The 16,074-nt window shown below is 38.5% G+C and overlaps 2 protein-coding genes across 2 annotated transcripts; both read left to right on the top strand.

Moving 5' to 3' along the window:
* Positions 1-5,052: 5,052 nt before the first annotated feature.
* LOC135104690 (uncharacterized) lies at positions 5,053-7,127 on the top strand. The gene is made up of 3 exons (XM_064012215.1): positions 5,053-5,128; positions 6,028-6,225; positions 6,707-7,127. Exons 1-3 carry the CDS (start codon positions 5,080-5,082, stop codon positions 6,967-6,969), a joined length of 510 nt encoding a protein of 169 aa, XP_063868285.1. The 5' UTR covers positions 5,053-5,079; the 3' UTR covers positions 6,970-7,127.
* Positions 7,128-10,905: 3,778 nt separating this feature from the next.
* Positions 10,906-12,535, top strand: LOC135104691 (uncharacterized). The gene is made up of 3 exons (XM_064012216.1): positions 10,906-10,995; positions 11,540-11,737; positions 11,986-12,535. The coding sequence occupies exons 1-3, from the start codon at positions 10,947-10,949 to the stop codon at positions 12,252-12,254; spliced, it is 516 nt and encodes a 171-aa protein (XP_063868286.1). The 5' UTR covers positions 10,906-10,946; the 3' UTR covers positions 12,255-12,535.
* The last annotated feature ends 3,539 nt before the right edge of the window (positions 12,536-16,074 follow it).

The following is a 16,074-nucleotide window of genomic DNA, read 5'->3' on the forward strand; positions in this document are numbered from 1 at the left end:
GAATCATTGGTAATTTGTCATTTAATCTTTTAGAATACTTTTCTCAGCCTTTTGTTCGCGTAAAAGAGCAGAACAACAAAAATAACAACAAACAAGACTAACAACAACAAAACAACAAACATAAGACGAACAACAACAAGAACAACAATAAATATAACAACAACAACAGCAAAAAAACAATACTGCAGCAGTAATGCCAATACTGCAGCAGTAACAGCATCAGCATCAACAGCATCAGCAGCATCAGCATCAGCAAGAGCATGTACAGCATCTGCATCAGCAACAATAAATAGTATATCTACTCCTCATACTACAACAACGACGACAAATTTTAATATTACTACTACTACTACTACTACTACTACTACTACTACTACTACTACTACTACTACTACTACTCCCACTATTATTACTACATCTACTACTATTTTACTACTACTACAACTACTGCTATTACTACTACTTCTATTACCTGTATAACTACTGCTGTTGTTGTTGCTGCTGCTTATTATACTCCTACTATTAAAGCAAGAGCAACAATAACATAAGCAATAAGAGCAGTATGAGCAACAAAAGTAGCAACAACAACAACAACAACAACAACAACAACAACAACAACAACAAGAACAACAACAACAAAAAAAACAAAAAAAACATAACCTCAACAACAAGAGCAGGAACGTAAGGAAAACATTGCCAGTACTTCGGAAACCAGGAAATACACTTAGCAGTCATTACTATCTGATAAAGGAAGGAAGAATATAAGAATAAAATATAAATGAATGTCATTTCATAACCCAACCTGCTGCTTGCCATGAACCGCCGCAAGTGACATCATCAAGTGGCAGGAACCAAACACTATATTTACTCTTAAAACAAGACAGCAACACATTACCTCACCTTCACAGTCTGATATCCTTGCGACTGAGTGGAAAGCATGACAGAAACATTCAGGAGCAGATGTATGCTATAAATGAAATCGGACTATATTTTATTGCAGAGATATTTATCGTGGTTCTTGTTCGCGTTGCAATAAAATTCTTCCTCCTGTCTGGTTCCATTCATTCTTAATCGATTCATAATCCGTGCACCTGAAGGAAAAAGCTGCTTATCACGGAATCCCTTTAAGACCTTGTCACTGCATCAGTACACGTTCATACATACATATAAAAAGTGTATATACTGCCTCCTCAAGAGAAGGAGGCAGTAGACACCTGCCGAAACGATAATTACTCACAGTGAGGTCTAAAGCACTGTTCAGGGGGTGCTGTGAACTTATCATTAAACCCAGCTGTGACCTCACTGAACGTTTCCCTTTGTGTCTCACAACACAAGGGGGCAGTCACAGCCTACCCTCTAAAGACAACTGTCTTCCTCCACACAAAACTACAAGCACCTAATAACACACACGCCCTTCACTCAAAAATTTTAAAATCATCATGGCGACTCCTACACCAGCCTTGGAGTCCCCATCTGGGGAGGGGACCATAAATGTCCCCAGGTCGGACTGCCTTTCTGTCGACGACCCTAATTGTCTTGACACCCCCCTCAACTTTTTCTTCATTAACTTCTGCAACATTCGCGGTCTAAGATCTAATTTTCAATCTGTAGAACACCACCTCTCCTCTTCTAAACCTCATCTTCTTTTCCTCACTGAAACTCAGGTGTCTGAGGCAACTGACAGTAGCCCCTTTTCTGTTCCCTCCTACTTTCTCTATCCTCATTTTCGATCCAAAGCTGGATGCTGCGTTTATGTGCGCAATGACTTAACCTGCTCTCGTGCCCACGCTCTTGAATCTTCCGAGTTTTCCACCATCTGGCTACGACTACAGAGTCACTCTCATACTAAATTTATCTGTGCTGTATACATACATACATACAAAAAGTGTTTATACCACTGGTATCTCTTCCAGAAATGGTGTAGGTAAGACAAGGCACACAACTTTCATATTTACACTTATTCTTAACATTTAGATCTTTTATGAGGCATCACCCTTGGAGTTTGTACGGGCGCGTCACTTCATACCAACACAGCTTTTATCCTTTTGCTTCTGTTACACATAATTATTGTACTATGTTCCAGTGACTGTCGTCATCCCTTTAAGGACTCTTTTACGCTATTAATTCATATCTTATGGGGCCTACCTTAGACGTGCACACATCTCACACTTGATCTTTTTATCTTCTTCACCATCTTATCATCCTCCATTCTTTCAACATATCCATGCTATCTAAGGACAGAATCCTCTGCACGTCCCTCCAAGGGTCTGGCAACTCTCGTTCTGCTAACTTCCTCATTTCTGACTCCTCCATCCGACTTATCCCACACACTCCTTAGACATCTCATCTCGTTTACATTCAATCTCTTCTTGTCTGCTACTCCCATAGTCCAAGTCTCAGCACTGTAGAGTGCAATATGCAGTCCTGTCTTTTCACATAGTATTCTTTTTACGTGCACTCCACCTCCTCACCGTTCAGCTTAACATTCATCGTACCACCTTCTTCCGTGGAGCACGTGATTACTTTCTTCTTTCATATTTTAACCTGAAGTTTCCCTCTCTCCCGTGTAAACTTTTCTAATAACGTAGTAAACTTTTTTGTATAAGTTGTGTTGTCTGCGAAGAACAATAATTGATTCACGGTCCAATTTTTACCCTCTGTTGTTACCAGATCGAATCCTCTACCAACATTTCAGCATTAACTACCCTTTCCACACTTTGCATATACGAGTACGTAGATGCCATCGTGACGTTACATATCCCTGGCACAACCCAGCAGTGACCGGCAACCACATTGAATAGATTGGTACCTTTGTCATTAGAACACTTATTGCTATCCTTTAATACTGCGGAAATGGAATTACAGATGCCAACCGCACCGTGGCAGTAAGAAGACAATTTTGATAATCCAACTTACGCTCTATGATACTGACCTCACCTATCTCCGAACACTGCACTGAATATCCATCGAAACTTGGTGCTTTTCTAATTTTTGATCTCATATACTGTATCCTGCAACTCTTTCTTCATTATAATTTCTTGATTTTATTGCCCTAAGACCTTGTTTCCACCTAGTAACCCTCCCAAGTACACAAATTTCACGGCCTCTCCTCCGCATTCAGCAGTTTCTTTTAATGCCATATCCCTCTTCTCACATAATCTTGCCGGACCAACATCCTGCCATCTTCTGCTTTCACCTGCTCCCCACTGACAAATAGTCCCTTCCTAATGTTCTTCACCTCTTTCCAGAACATTTTCATATTTTCTTGCGGATTCTCTTATAGCCTCATCCCCATCAATTATCAGGCCCCTCTTTAGCATCACGCAAAGGTCTCATATGACACTCTATCCTTCTTTTGTTACCATGCCTGAAAAGCCTTCGATCTTTTCGTCTACAAGTAGAAGTACAAGTCACCAGTACCTCATAACATTACTATTCACTTCTTTCTCACTCCATCTCCCACTCAACTCACTGACTCACTCGTCTATGGCTTAAAAATTACTCAACTGTCAATCGACATTACATACATCCTGCTCCTTTATTTCAGTCTAATCTTTACTTATGTGAAAATCGATAGGTTTTTCTCTTGTCACCAGTTACGTCGCGTTTAGAGCATTGCTCTCTCTTCCGAGGCGGTCGTGGGGATGGCACAGGTGCTGTGGTGTGCCTGCGTGGGGTTGACGCTCGCCTGGCACCCTGCTGCTATCAACGACCCTGCCCGCTCTCCGACACTTGCCAAACATGCATGTCGTACATGGTACTGTGGTATTGTTTCATTGCAGAAAGAACAGCACTTAATATTTTTATTTAATTCTTTATAGAAAAGCATGTTGAGAACAATCTCTTTATTGTCATGCAATATTTAACATTGCGAATAATAAAATAACTAATGGAAAGGGAATTATATTTTTGTAGTTATTTATCTCGCGTGGTGTGCGTGTTGATATTGAATTGTGACTCCTGCATGCTTTTATTCATTATTAATATAATATTTTTCTGTAATCGTAGTGAGAGAAGGTGCTTTTCCCTCAATTAATTCAATATATTTTACCTGTGCCAGTAGTTCTAAACGCTAATAAAAAAAAAATATATATATATAGAAAAATTCTTTCATTGCACAGAGAAATGTACTCGAAATTTTTAATTCATAATTTGTAGAATACCATGTAGAGATCAATCTCTTTAGTCTCTTGTAATAATTAACATTGCGAAAAAAAAAAGAAAAGTAACAAATCCAAATTGAATGATGTTTGTGTAGTCAGATATTTATCTCGGGTGGTGTGCGTGTTGACATTAAACTGTGCCTCCTGCATTATTTTATTCGTTATTGATTTAATATTTTTTCGTAACCTTAATGGGAAAAGCTGTTTATCACTTAATTTAATACCTTTTCAGTGTTTTAGTACAAACAACGATTTTTTTTTCTTATGGTAAGAGAAACGCGGGCCAAGTGCAAGAAAATTTCTATAAAAAACGCCCACTGAGATGCCAGTCTCCAGACAAGAGATAAAAGGATTCACTAAGTATAAAAAAATGTCTGTCTTGTTTTGACTGTTTTGGTCACAGATAAGCCAGAAAATACTGAATATAGCAATAAAAGTAAACTCATCCACAATGTCACATGATTTATTACAACAGTTTTAAAAAATTGTGTATGGAAGTCTTCAACTCCAGCCCATGATTTTGAGTTTTGTAAATAAATGACTGTTTTTTGTCGAGTGCCATTAATTTTTAATTTGATTGTCAGTGCATTGACGAGGAGACGAGCAGCCATTGGGTTTTCCTAATTTCCAGAATCACAATGCAACCTGTACGAGTACCTACAAGCCTGGCTACACATAGTACTTACTATTGATGAGTCAGAAGAAAAAAAAAACTTGAGGTCGTTAGCACAGAAAACGCCACAGAGTGTAAAGGTTCCCTGTAGCGTGTTCTCTAGGGAAACACATGGGAGAGTTAACATGTTGTTTCTCTCCAGTAGTGATTTTTCTGTTGTTTCCCTCGCTCTCCTTCAACTCTTTGCCCATGCGTGGCTGTATAAAAGGCGCGAATTGTCTTTCACTGCACTCTGACACCAACATGTCTCTCCTTCAACAAATCATCATTGCTTCCCTGGCAGCCTTCGTGGGTACGTAAACAATAACTGTACTCATATTTGCATAAAACTCACAAAGCTGCATAGCAAAATCTAGTATAGTCTTTGTAATAACACATCAGGGATTCTCGAGCCACTTAGTCCCTGCTAATTATTATGGCACTCTTGGTAAGATGTGTACCTCAGTTGTTGTGTCAAGGGTTCGATATACAGCAGCACCAACTCATGCCTTATAACAAAGTTTTCATCATTCGTCTCTTTGAAACCTCCTTCGTACCACTTACGTAAATGCTTAACTTTCTTGACGGAACTCTACGAGGTATGATAATAAACCCACTAAGTTGAAAAACGATAATAGTGTCTTTCATTTCACGAGCAATTAATATTTCTCAGACCTCACTATGCTTAAAGTGAAGCTAATTCATCTTGACGGTCTCTCAAATGACGGATATGAAAACGTTAATGATCATATATGCATAGAGGCAACATTACCTTAAATTGAAAAATTCTAAATGTATATTCCACCCTTCCCCTGCTAGATAACTTTCCCTTGATTATTTATATGCCCATAGACTTTTACTTTTTACTTGTCCTTAAATTTATTTTATTTTTTTTCTTAGTGTAAAAAAAAAAATGTTCTATTTTTTTCCCTTTCTCTCTCTCTCTATCTCTCTCTGTCCTTGCAAACATTTTTTCACACCCTTGTGGATGGTAATGGGTGACCAGAGCAGTGAGAAGGTTAAAGGTGAAAGCTCTTTAACCGATAAGAAAGTCGTAAAAACTTCCAACTATTAATCACTTGGATGATGAGTGTATTCACACTTCCCTTCTGCTTCCCTCCTTCATATCCAATTAAAACCAGCTGTACAGAATCAACTCTCAACTCCACTGTCCACCAATACGCAATCACTTCTACTTGCTTCCCTCCGCAGCTGCTCAGTGCCCACCGAATTTCTTCGAATCCGAGGGCCTCTGCTTCAACGTCATTGACAAGCCCGGGGAGGACCTGACGTGGGAGGAGTGCAGGGGTCTGTGTGAGAAGGAGGCAGAGGGGGAGTGGAAGGCCGACCTGGCTGTCTTTGACAATGCTGAAGAACTGGAAGAATTCTCCATCACCTGGCTCGAGATCTGTGAGTATTATGAATATTTCAGCGATCCTCGATGTGTTTTTTCTTGAGCATCACAAATGAATATTTCAGCGATCCTCGATGTGTTTTTTCTTGAGCATCACAAATGCAAGATTAGTAAAGTAGTACAGGTAACTAAGTTGAACTTTTATTTCTCATTGTCAATGCTTGAATAATTAGGATCTTATTTCCTTGTCGTTAGCGGTAAATTATTGAATGATTGCTTGAGCTTACTCAGGTGAAGTATTATTATAATGCTTAATCTGTTTCTATGTCTGTGTTTTGATGAGCTATTTTATTATTTCCGTGTACGCATCTTTCTTGCTGTCTTTTGTCATTCATTTCCATCTCTATGTTTCTTTCGGGACTGTGACTTTGTTAATTTTCTTGCGCGTCTATCAGCGCGTGCCGCCAAATACTGTTCCCCTACCACACAAACAAACTTATCCCTTCTTATGTTCTTATGTTCCGTTCTTCCTCTCAGCCAATACGCTGCCCGAACATCCCTACATGTGGATGGGGGTGCACAAGATGGACGAGAAATGGGTCACCCTGGACGGCACTCATATCACCGAGCAGAACCTGATGTGGCACATGGGTTACCCTCACGAGACGGGCGCCCACGCCTTCCTGGAGGATGTCACCAAGACCACCGGAGTGAACTCCTATGGACGTCTGTACATGAGCTCAACCGTAGTCGGCGAGCACGAGCACAACAGCCGCTGTCTCTGTGAGGCTACCAAATGAAATCGACCCAAAGACTAAACCGACAAAGCTCCTCCCTCTGATTGGCCTGTTTCACTTCCTTGTTCTCTTATTCTTCCCTGTCATTCACCTCACAAGCATTGCATTCAGCCTATGGAATTTATCATTGTATGAAACAATAAATAAATGTAAATTCTTTTTGTTTTGATTTATTTGTACTTTCGGGTAATAGTAAGAAGAACAACAACAACAACAGAAACATCAACAACAACAACAACATCAACAACAACAACAACGGCAACAAGAACATAAAACATAAAAAAAAAAAACTGTAAGAAAGGAATACTATTTAAGAAACTATAATACACACCTAGAGCAATATGGCGTATTTGAACATAGCTCATTCGTAATAATTGGTAAGAGTTTGAAGGAAGAATGATATTGAGGCTTAAACATGACGGTTCGAAGGTGAGCATTAACTCAGCATGAACGCCAGTTTGCTTGTTAATCCACGTAGATTGAAATTGGTGTTGGATCATCACAAGTAATGACATCACGCTTCCAGTCCCAGAGACTGCTATCCCTCATTTAAGGAATCAATCAGAAATAGTCACTTAAACCATTTAGATATTACCTTCGTAACAGAGAGACTGAGAGAGTGAAAACGCTGAATGAGTGTGTTGTGTTATATTCAAGCTACCACTTATCTCCATAATGAACGTAATTACATTTCTTTTTCTTACATTCACCTTCGGCTTCTTCCTACACATGTATCCAAACACGTCTAATGGCGTGGTTAACTTGTCTGTATCTGCCATCAATGAGGTGTCATCTGGTAACAATGATCCACTCATACTACATTATTTACCCTGTGCTGTTAACAATACCGCCAGTTCCCTACACAACACATCTCTGGCATAACTCCATATAGATATGTCTATATGTGATATATATATATATATATATATATATATATATATATATATATATATATATATATATATATATATATATATATATATATATATATATATATATATATATATATATATATATATATATATATATATATATATATATATACATATATATAGATAGATAGATAGATAGATAGATAGATAGATAGATGGATAGATAGATAGATAGATAGATATGCCATATATGTGATATGATTTTACTTAATATATCAAGTCTGAAAATACTTTTTTCTTTTCCAAGTTAGTTTTCCTAAATTAGTATTAGAGGAAATACTTTGTTTACACAGCCCGTCAATCCCCTGAGGCCTCCTTTTACCAGACATATTACTCCATCTATGCCTTATCTGATTCTCTTAATCACTGCCATACACCTTACCTAGCACACTCAATTGACTGTTACCTCTGTAATTAAACACTCATGGTTGTCCCCTTTTCCTTCATGCAATGGAACAGGAATGACACATGCACTTGCCCACTCCAACGGTAACGTGCTAGTAATGTAACTAACCTGTCTCTGATACTGACCCCATCTTAATTCAATCACCACTGCACATGTATCCAAACCTGATGCTTTGCCAATTACCATCTCCTCTACTGCTGCCTGCACATCCTCTTTCGCTATTGTTGACACACTTAATTTGCTTTGTACATCAAATCAATGTAGTATCCACCAAATGCCTTAATCTCTGTATCTCTCTCCTCTACATTCAGCAGTTTCTCAAAATAGTCTCCACAGTTTTTTCCGTTCCAGGTATGGGTCATTCGTATTCGGTATTCATAATCGAATACATTCGAATACAGTACTTGGGTGTATTCGTATTCGTATTCGAATACTTCTCTTTTGATATCAATGTATTCGCGTTTGTATTCCAATACTTGGGAAAAGTATTCGTATTCTTCGAATAAAATGCCGAATTCTCTTAAATCCACCATCAGACATAATACTGTAGTCATTGTTCCTTTCAAGTTACAAATTCTCGTTCCTGTTTGTCCGACTTGGATGATACAAGTTCAGTTCAGTGATATTATTATAGTGGCCGCTGTGACTGTTGGGGTCTGTTGGGGTGTGTTACTCCAGGTTCATTGTTGGATTTATTCTTTATTTCCTCCCCCCGCTCTCTGGAATCCCTGGATATTACATGTATTATAGTGCTGCGGAGTGCGGTGTATCCTGAAGGTTACAGACAATGCAAACTGTGCACTGTGTTGTTCAGTGTAATGATCACAGTTACAGTTTAGCCACCGTTGTGATGATTCTTATATATATATATATATATATATATATATATATATATATATATATATATATATATATATATATATATATATATATATATATATATATATATATATATATATATATATATATATATATATATATATATATATATATATATATATATATATATATATATATATATATATATATATATATATATATATATATATATATATATATATATATATATATATATATATATATATATATATATAATAGAAGTGAGATCTACAACAGGATACTAGAAAAGACTTGGCTATTATAATATGATACAATTACTTTGTTGTGTTTCGTTGAGTACAGCTTAGATATGTACTTGAGGATTTTGGAAAACGAATATGTCTGTGTGTGATAAACATGTACAGAATACTGGCATCAGTTATAAATTTATGACTTCATTTTAATATTGAATAACTTTAGCACCATATTAGGGTCATTGCTGAGCTACCTACATGAAAAAGTTATTTTCCACGAAAACTTTTCATGAATACATTCACGAATACCCTCATGGAGTATTCGTATTTGTATTCGAATACACAGTTCTTGTATTCACTCCATCCATGTTCCGATCCCACGTTGTATAAGCAATATCTTACTATCCTGTGCTTTTATCTGTTCCTCACTCCCAGATGGTACTCTCATGATTCTTTTTATCTCTTAGCAGGTGATTTTCTTATTCTGTTGAACATTCCGTGTTATATTCACACCCCACCGTTCATCACCAACAAGTTTCATGAGTGCTTTGTTTACAATCACTGCATTATATATATATATATATATATATATATATATATATATATATATATATATATATATATATATATATATATATATATATATATATATATATATATATATATATATATATATATATATATATATATATATATAATTTTTATTTTATTTTTTTTCTCATTTAAAGTTATGAATCACTTTCGTATCAAACCTTGTCCATACATTTGGAGTCTTTCGTTTCTTACAGAGTGTTATCTAACTTTCCTCCTTTACCTTCATCATGCCAGGCACCACGTATTTACCTGCCGCACCATTAAGTACATCGCTACCAACACGATCATTTAAATGACTCATGAATAGCACGTTGACGGAAGTTCTATTGTTTCCCACACAATCGTGCAATTTCTTGTCTTTCTTCTTGAAAAAAAAACAAATAAAAAATAAATAAATAAAAAAATCCACCTCGCTAAACTCACTACCCTCCCTCGCTCCCCTCTCTTTACACCGCACACCCTACTAGTGACTCTTCCACACAAAGAACAAAATAGTGTCTGCGCAAGGTATTCAATCTCTCGAAAATGTCAAATGAATTACTACAACACTATGAACCTCATTACATAGATGTGGTGACCTACGTTTCTTTTTAAGGCCCATCAGTTATTCGCAATTTCGTTATTTGATTGCCAGTGCATGGACGAGCAATATGGATCCACACAAGCTTCCATAAGGTTCTTCTACGTGCTAAGGGCTCTCTACAGCCTGTAACTATGTACATACCTAGTCTTAGTACCTAGTGATGAAAAAAAAAAAAGAGAAAAAAATCTTGAGGTCGATAGCACAGAAAATCCCAGGCAGTGTAAAGGTTCCCTGTAATACGTTGAAAAGGGAAGTAGTGCATGAGAGAGTTATCATGTTATTTCTCACCAGTACTGATTTTTCTTTTCTCTCCCTTCCTCTTTCTGTACTATTTCGTCATGTGTGAAGTATAAAAGTCTGCATGTTGTCTTTGACTTCATACAGACACCAACATGTCTCTCCTTCAACAAGTCATCATTGCTTCCCTGGCAGTCTTCGTGGGTAAGTAAGCAATAACCACAGTTGTATTCGCACAACACTCACAACAGTTATATGAAAGTGTAGTATTCTCTTTGTAATAGGACATAAGGGAATGTCGATCCAATTAGTCCGTGTTGATTATCATGGCTATTGATTATCATGTGAAGACGATGTGTTTCTCAAGTGTCGTCTGAAGGGTTCGATCTCTGCCATCAGACATTGCTCTCCTAGAATCTTTGAGTAAGAGTTCAGTCAGTCTTTCCCGTAATACAAAACGCAGCCAGTAGCATTACCGTCTGTTTCTGTTAGAAGCCTGTTAAAGCCTTTTCCACACTATCAGTCTTCAATTTCACATGTGTATTAAAGGCTAAGGTCCACTAATTGATGAGAGAGCGATGGGAAAGAGAAAATTACTCACTCATAACAATCCGTCCCATGGATGATTGATATAATAACACTTATGTACGTCTTTCCAGTCTTATTAAATCAATCAGTCTTATTCAATTAATTTTCAGTTACAATGTCTATGAATAAACTTAAGCATCGTTTTACTTTTCCTGCGCAGCCGCCCAGTGCCCCTCGGATTTTTTCGAATCCGAGGGTCTTTGCTTCAACGTCATTGACAAGCCAGGGCAAAACTTGACATGGGAGGAGTGCAGGATTCTCTGTGAGATAGAGGATGAGGGGGAGTGGAAGTCCGACTTGGCGGTCTTTGACAATGCCGAAGAACTGGAAGCATTCTCCATCACCTGGCTGGAGATCTGTGAGTATTGCGAATGTTAAGTGATCCTGAAAGTCTTGGGATCGCTGTGAATGTTAATACTTTTATTCCTGAAGATAACAAATGTAAGATTATTAAAGCAGTAGTGGGAATTAATTTGCACATTTCTTCCTCACTGCTAGTGATTTAATGATTAGGATCTTGTGTTCTTGTCAATCAACGCGTGACATCCAATACCAGATTCCCTCCTACCACAGAAATAAACTTATTGCCTTCGTTACTCCTCTCAGCCAATACGCTGCCCGAGCATCCCTACATGTGGATGGGTGTGCACAAGAAGGACGAGCATTGGTTCACCCTGGACGGCACTCACATCACCCACCAGAATCTAATGTGGCGCGTGGGTTATCCTCACGAGACAGGCACCCACGCCTTCCTGGAGGATATCACCAAGACCACCGGCGAGAACTCGTATGGACGTCTGTACATGAGGACAACCATACTCGGCGAGCACGAGCACAACAGCCGCTGTCTCTGTGAGGCCAACGTACGAAAGTGACGGAAACAAAAGATCGTTGTTGAAGAATCTCGTCCACATGGCATGGAAGAGAAATTTTGCTAAAAAGAAAAGAAATAACTTTCAACTCACTTTTGTGTTTTGATGAGATAAGTCTGAACTCTTCAGTCATCCTTTTTAAGTTGCACAGGCGCTGTTGACAGAAAACTGACTCACGTTAGTAGCATGTGTGATTTAGCTATATATAAACAAACCTTCATTTCAGCCACTGTATTTGGTCTATGTAGTTTCTTATAAGAAACAATAAAGAATTTTCATTTCAATCTGATTTGATCTACTTGTACTTAAGGACAATATTGGTGGCAGCAGCAACAGCTGCAGTAACAACAGGAACAAGAAAAACAAAAACTACAAGAAGCTCAACAAGAAGAGCAGGAACGCAAAGAAAACATTGCGAGTACTTCTGAAACCAGGAAATACACCTAGCAGTTTTTACTATCTGAGAAAAGGAAGAAAATAAGAATAAAAAAAAAATAAATGTCATTTGATTTCCCAACTTCCTCCTTCCCATGAACCGCGGGAAGTGACATCGGGTGACAGGAACCAAACACTATAATTAATCTTTAAACAACACAGCAACACGGTACACTCACCTTCACACAGTAATATCCTTGCGACTGAGTGGAAAGCATGACAGTAATCTTCAGTCCCAACCGTATGCTATACCTGAAATATTTTAGTGCATAAATATTTATCGTGGTTCCTGTGCGTGTTGCAATAAAACTCTTCCTTCTGTCTGGTTCCATTCATTCTAAATCGATTCATTACCCGTGCACCTGAAGGAAGAAGCTGCTTATCACTGAATTTCTTGAAGACCTTATCAGTGCATCAGTACACATTCATACATACAAACATATATGTATATATCACTGCTGTCTCTTCCACAAATGGTGTAGGAAAGACAAGGCACAAACTTTTATATTTAGACTCATTCACAACACTTCCTTATGTCCAATATGTAGTACCTCCTTTGGAGTTTCTAGGGGCACATCATTTCTCACCAACTTACAGCTGCTCTCCATTCGCTTCTGTTATGCACGTCATTCTACAACGCTCCACTGACTGTCTACTACCCTTTAATGTCTCTTTTACGCTATTGATTGAATGATATCTTATGGGGCCTACGTCGGATGTGCACATGTCTCACATTTGATTTTTCTATCTTCCTCACCACCTTATCATCCTTCACTCTCTCAACATAGTATCTCTTAGTATCTCACAGTATCCTAGCACACACTGCAATGCCCGTCTCTTCAAGTGTCTGGCAACTCTCGTTCTTTTAGTTTCCTCATTTCTGACTCTTTCATACGAGTCCACACACACACTCTTTAGATATCTCATCTCTTTTCCCATTCAATCTGTTCTTTTCTGCTACTCCCATAGTCCAAGTCTCAGCACCGCAGTGGGTAATAGGCATTTCTGTCTCTTCATATTGTATTCTTTTTACATGCGCTCCACCTCCTCACCGTTCATCTCCTACTAGACTCGGTGTTTCAGGGACCTACTTTGCTGGTCGGGGATTTAAGTGCCAGACATGCTGTGTTAGGATCGTCTGGCAGCAATAATTGGAATGGTATTGTAATGCACCAGTTTCTCAGTGATTGAGATGAAGCATGCTTACTTGGGGGTAACTCACCCACTCACTTGCAGGGAGGGAGGATAGATTATGCATGTTTGTTTAATATTCAGGGCATGGAGGGTAAATGTACAGTGATTTCAGAGCTGTTAAGTGATCATTTTGCACTTTATGTTGAGTTAACCCTGCGTAAAGCGTGCGGCGGCCATAGTAGAGTTAGGTACATAATTGATGGTAAAAACAGGGAGATTTTTCTTCGTAGCATGAATGAGTGGTACAGTGCTTATCACCCGCACGATGTTGACACTTTTTATGATGATCTCGTTGCACGAATAGCTAAATTAGTCGACAAAAAGAAATCAAGTGTAAAAGCATCCCCATGAGAAGAAATTATACTAAGGATGAGCAAGTTGGAGCATGGAATAACACTCTACGTAGGGCCCACCAGGAGTGGATTCGATCTGGAAAAAGTGAGGAAGCTAAGGTTGCGTTACAGGAAGTAGCTAAAGCATGTAGTGTAGTAAGAAAGGATGCTAGGGAAAAATATTGGAAGTCTTTTTTGGAGACAATAACTGCAACAAGAAGCACTAAAGAAATATGGAGTCACGTTAATAGAGTGCGAGGAGTGCAAAGAGGTGTTAAGGTGGTGAGCGATCCCCAGACTGTGGCTGATGAGTTGATTGATAAGTGGGCACATGCAGCCAGCAGGTCTACTTTGCCGGAGGAAGTTAGAAGAGAATTTGCTAAGCACGAGTTTGAGAGAAATGCCTTCATAGGTTCTTGTATAAATAGAAATGACCCTTCGTGTGCTACTATCACCACGGAGGAACTGCTGGCTGCTGTGAAGAAAGGGAAATCCACTGCTCCTGGTGCGGATGGAATTACATACGACATTTTGAATTGCTTGGCGAGTGTGGAGAATGGGCCTTTGCTTGATTTATTTAATATGAGTTTCAGGTTGGGTAGATTGCCAAGACAGTGGAAGGAAGCGATTATAGTTCCAGTACCAAAGAGCAGCGGTGGACACAGGCCAGTGTCCCTAACATCATGTATGTGTAAGATGATGGAGAAAATAATATTAAATAGACTTTTGTACTTGCTTGGTGATAATATTTCTAATAATGTGTATGGTTTTGTTAAAGGTAGGAGTACATCTGACTGTATATTGGCTTGTCTTTCCAACCCATATGATTATTGTAGAGTTTTTGTGGATCTACAGGGTGCCTTTGATAGGGCAGATGGTCATATGATACTGTATGAATTGGCAAATCTGGGTGTGTCTGGTAGAATGCTTGGCTGGATTTCTCATTATCTTAGTGAGAGAAGTGCAAGGATGCTGTATGATGGGAAATTTTCTGAATTGCAAAGGAAGAATATTCACCTGGTGTGAAGGTTATAATATATGCTGATGACATATTGATCCAGTCGCCGTCTGTGGCTAAGATGCAGATTGCATTAAATCAACTCAGTTATTGTTGTGTTGCCTTTGGGATAGTTGTTAATGAAATGAAGACGAAATTTCAATGTAGGAGCCAGGGTAACACTACACTAACGTTAAATGGGAAGAAACTCGAGAGAGTGCAAGCATATAAATATCTGGGGATGTACATATGTTATAACAAGTCTGCAAAGATTGCTGAATTGCGGCACATAGAAGCCTTATGTCAGGGCAGGCTACAGCCACTACGTGCTCTGGCCTGCTCGGGTCTTGGCGTTGGGATTCGGGTCCTTCGTATGATGTACATAACTACTGTTAGATCAATTATGGACTATACTGCACCATGCTTGTCTATGTTGGGGATGGAAAGGATACGCAAACTTGAATTATTGCAAAATGAGGCCATGAGAATTATGTTTTGCTGTCAACGTAATGCAATGATTGATGATATGCGACTGGAATTGAATTTGCCGAGTGTATGTGACAGAATACAAGAACTGTGTTTTAAAACTGTTATTAAAAATGTTAGACTGGGTAGACACTTGGATATTGTGAGAGAGCTGTAACGTACTAGAAGTAAATCTGCCTTTGTACGGCATGTTAAGGAGCTTATGATAAGGTACAAGGTTGCGCACCAATGTTGTCCTTTACAAGTGAGCGACAACGGTGTTGTTCCTCCGTGGGAGGACGTGGCAGTGGAGGTGATAGTTGAACCTTTATCTGTGAAGAAATTTGAGTATGTTACTGGATATCTGAGGGCTACGTACAGCCATATGGTCGATTGTATA

This window comes from Scylla paramamosain, chromosome 11 (assembly GCF_035594125.1).
Source record: "Scylla paramamosain isolate STU-SP2022 chromosome 11, ASM3559412v1, whole genome shotgun sequence".
NCBI classification, from domain to species: domain Eukaryota; kingdom Metazoa; phylum Arthropoda; class Malacostraca; order Decapoda; family Portunidae; genus Scylla; species Scylla paramamosain.

Coding starts and splice junctions, on each gene's coding strand:
- LOC135104690 (XM_064012215.1), top strand. CDS start 5,080: ATGTCTCTCCTTCAACAAATCATCATTGCTTCCCTGGCAGCCTTCGTG. Junction 5,129..6,027: donor TTCCCTGGCAGCCTTCGTGG/GTACGTAAACAA, acceptor TTCCCTCCGCAG/CTGCTCAGTGCCCACCGAAT. Junction 6,226..6,706: donor CATCACCTGGCTCGAGATCT/GTGAGTATTATG, acceptor TCTTCCTCTCAG/CCAATACGCTGCCCGAACAT.
- LOC135104691 (XM_064012216.1), top strand. CDS start 10,947: ATGTCTCTCCTTCAACAAGTCATCATTGCTTCCCTGGCAGTCTTCGTG. Junction 10,996..11,539: donor TTCCCTGGCAGTCTTCGTGG/GTAAGTAAGCAA, acceptor TTTCCTGCGCAG/CCGCCCAGTGCCCCTCGGAT. Junction 11,738..11,985: donor CATCACCTGGCTGGAGATCT/GTGAGTATTGCG, acceptor TACTCCTCTCAG/CCAATACGCTGCCCGAGCAT.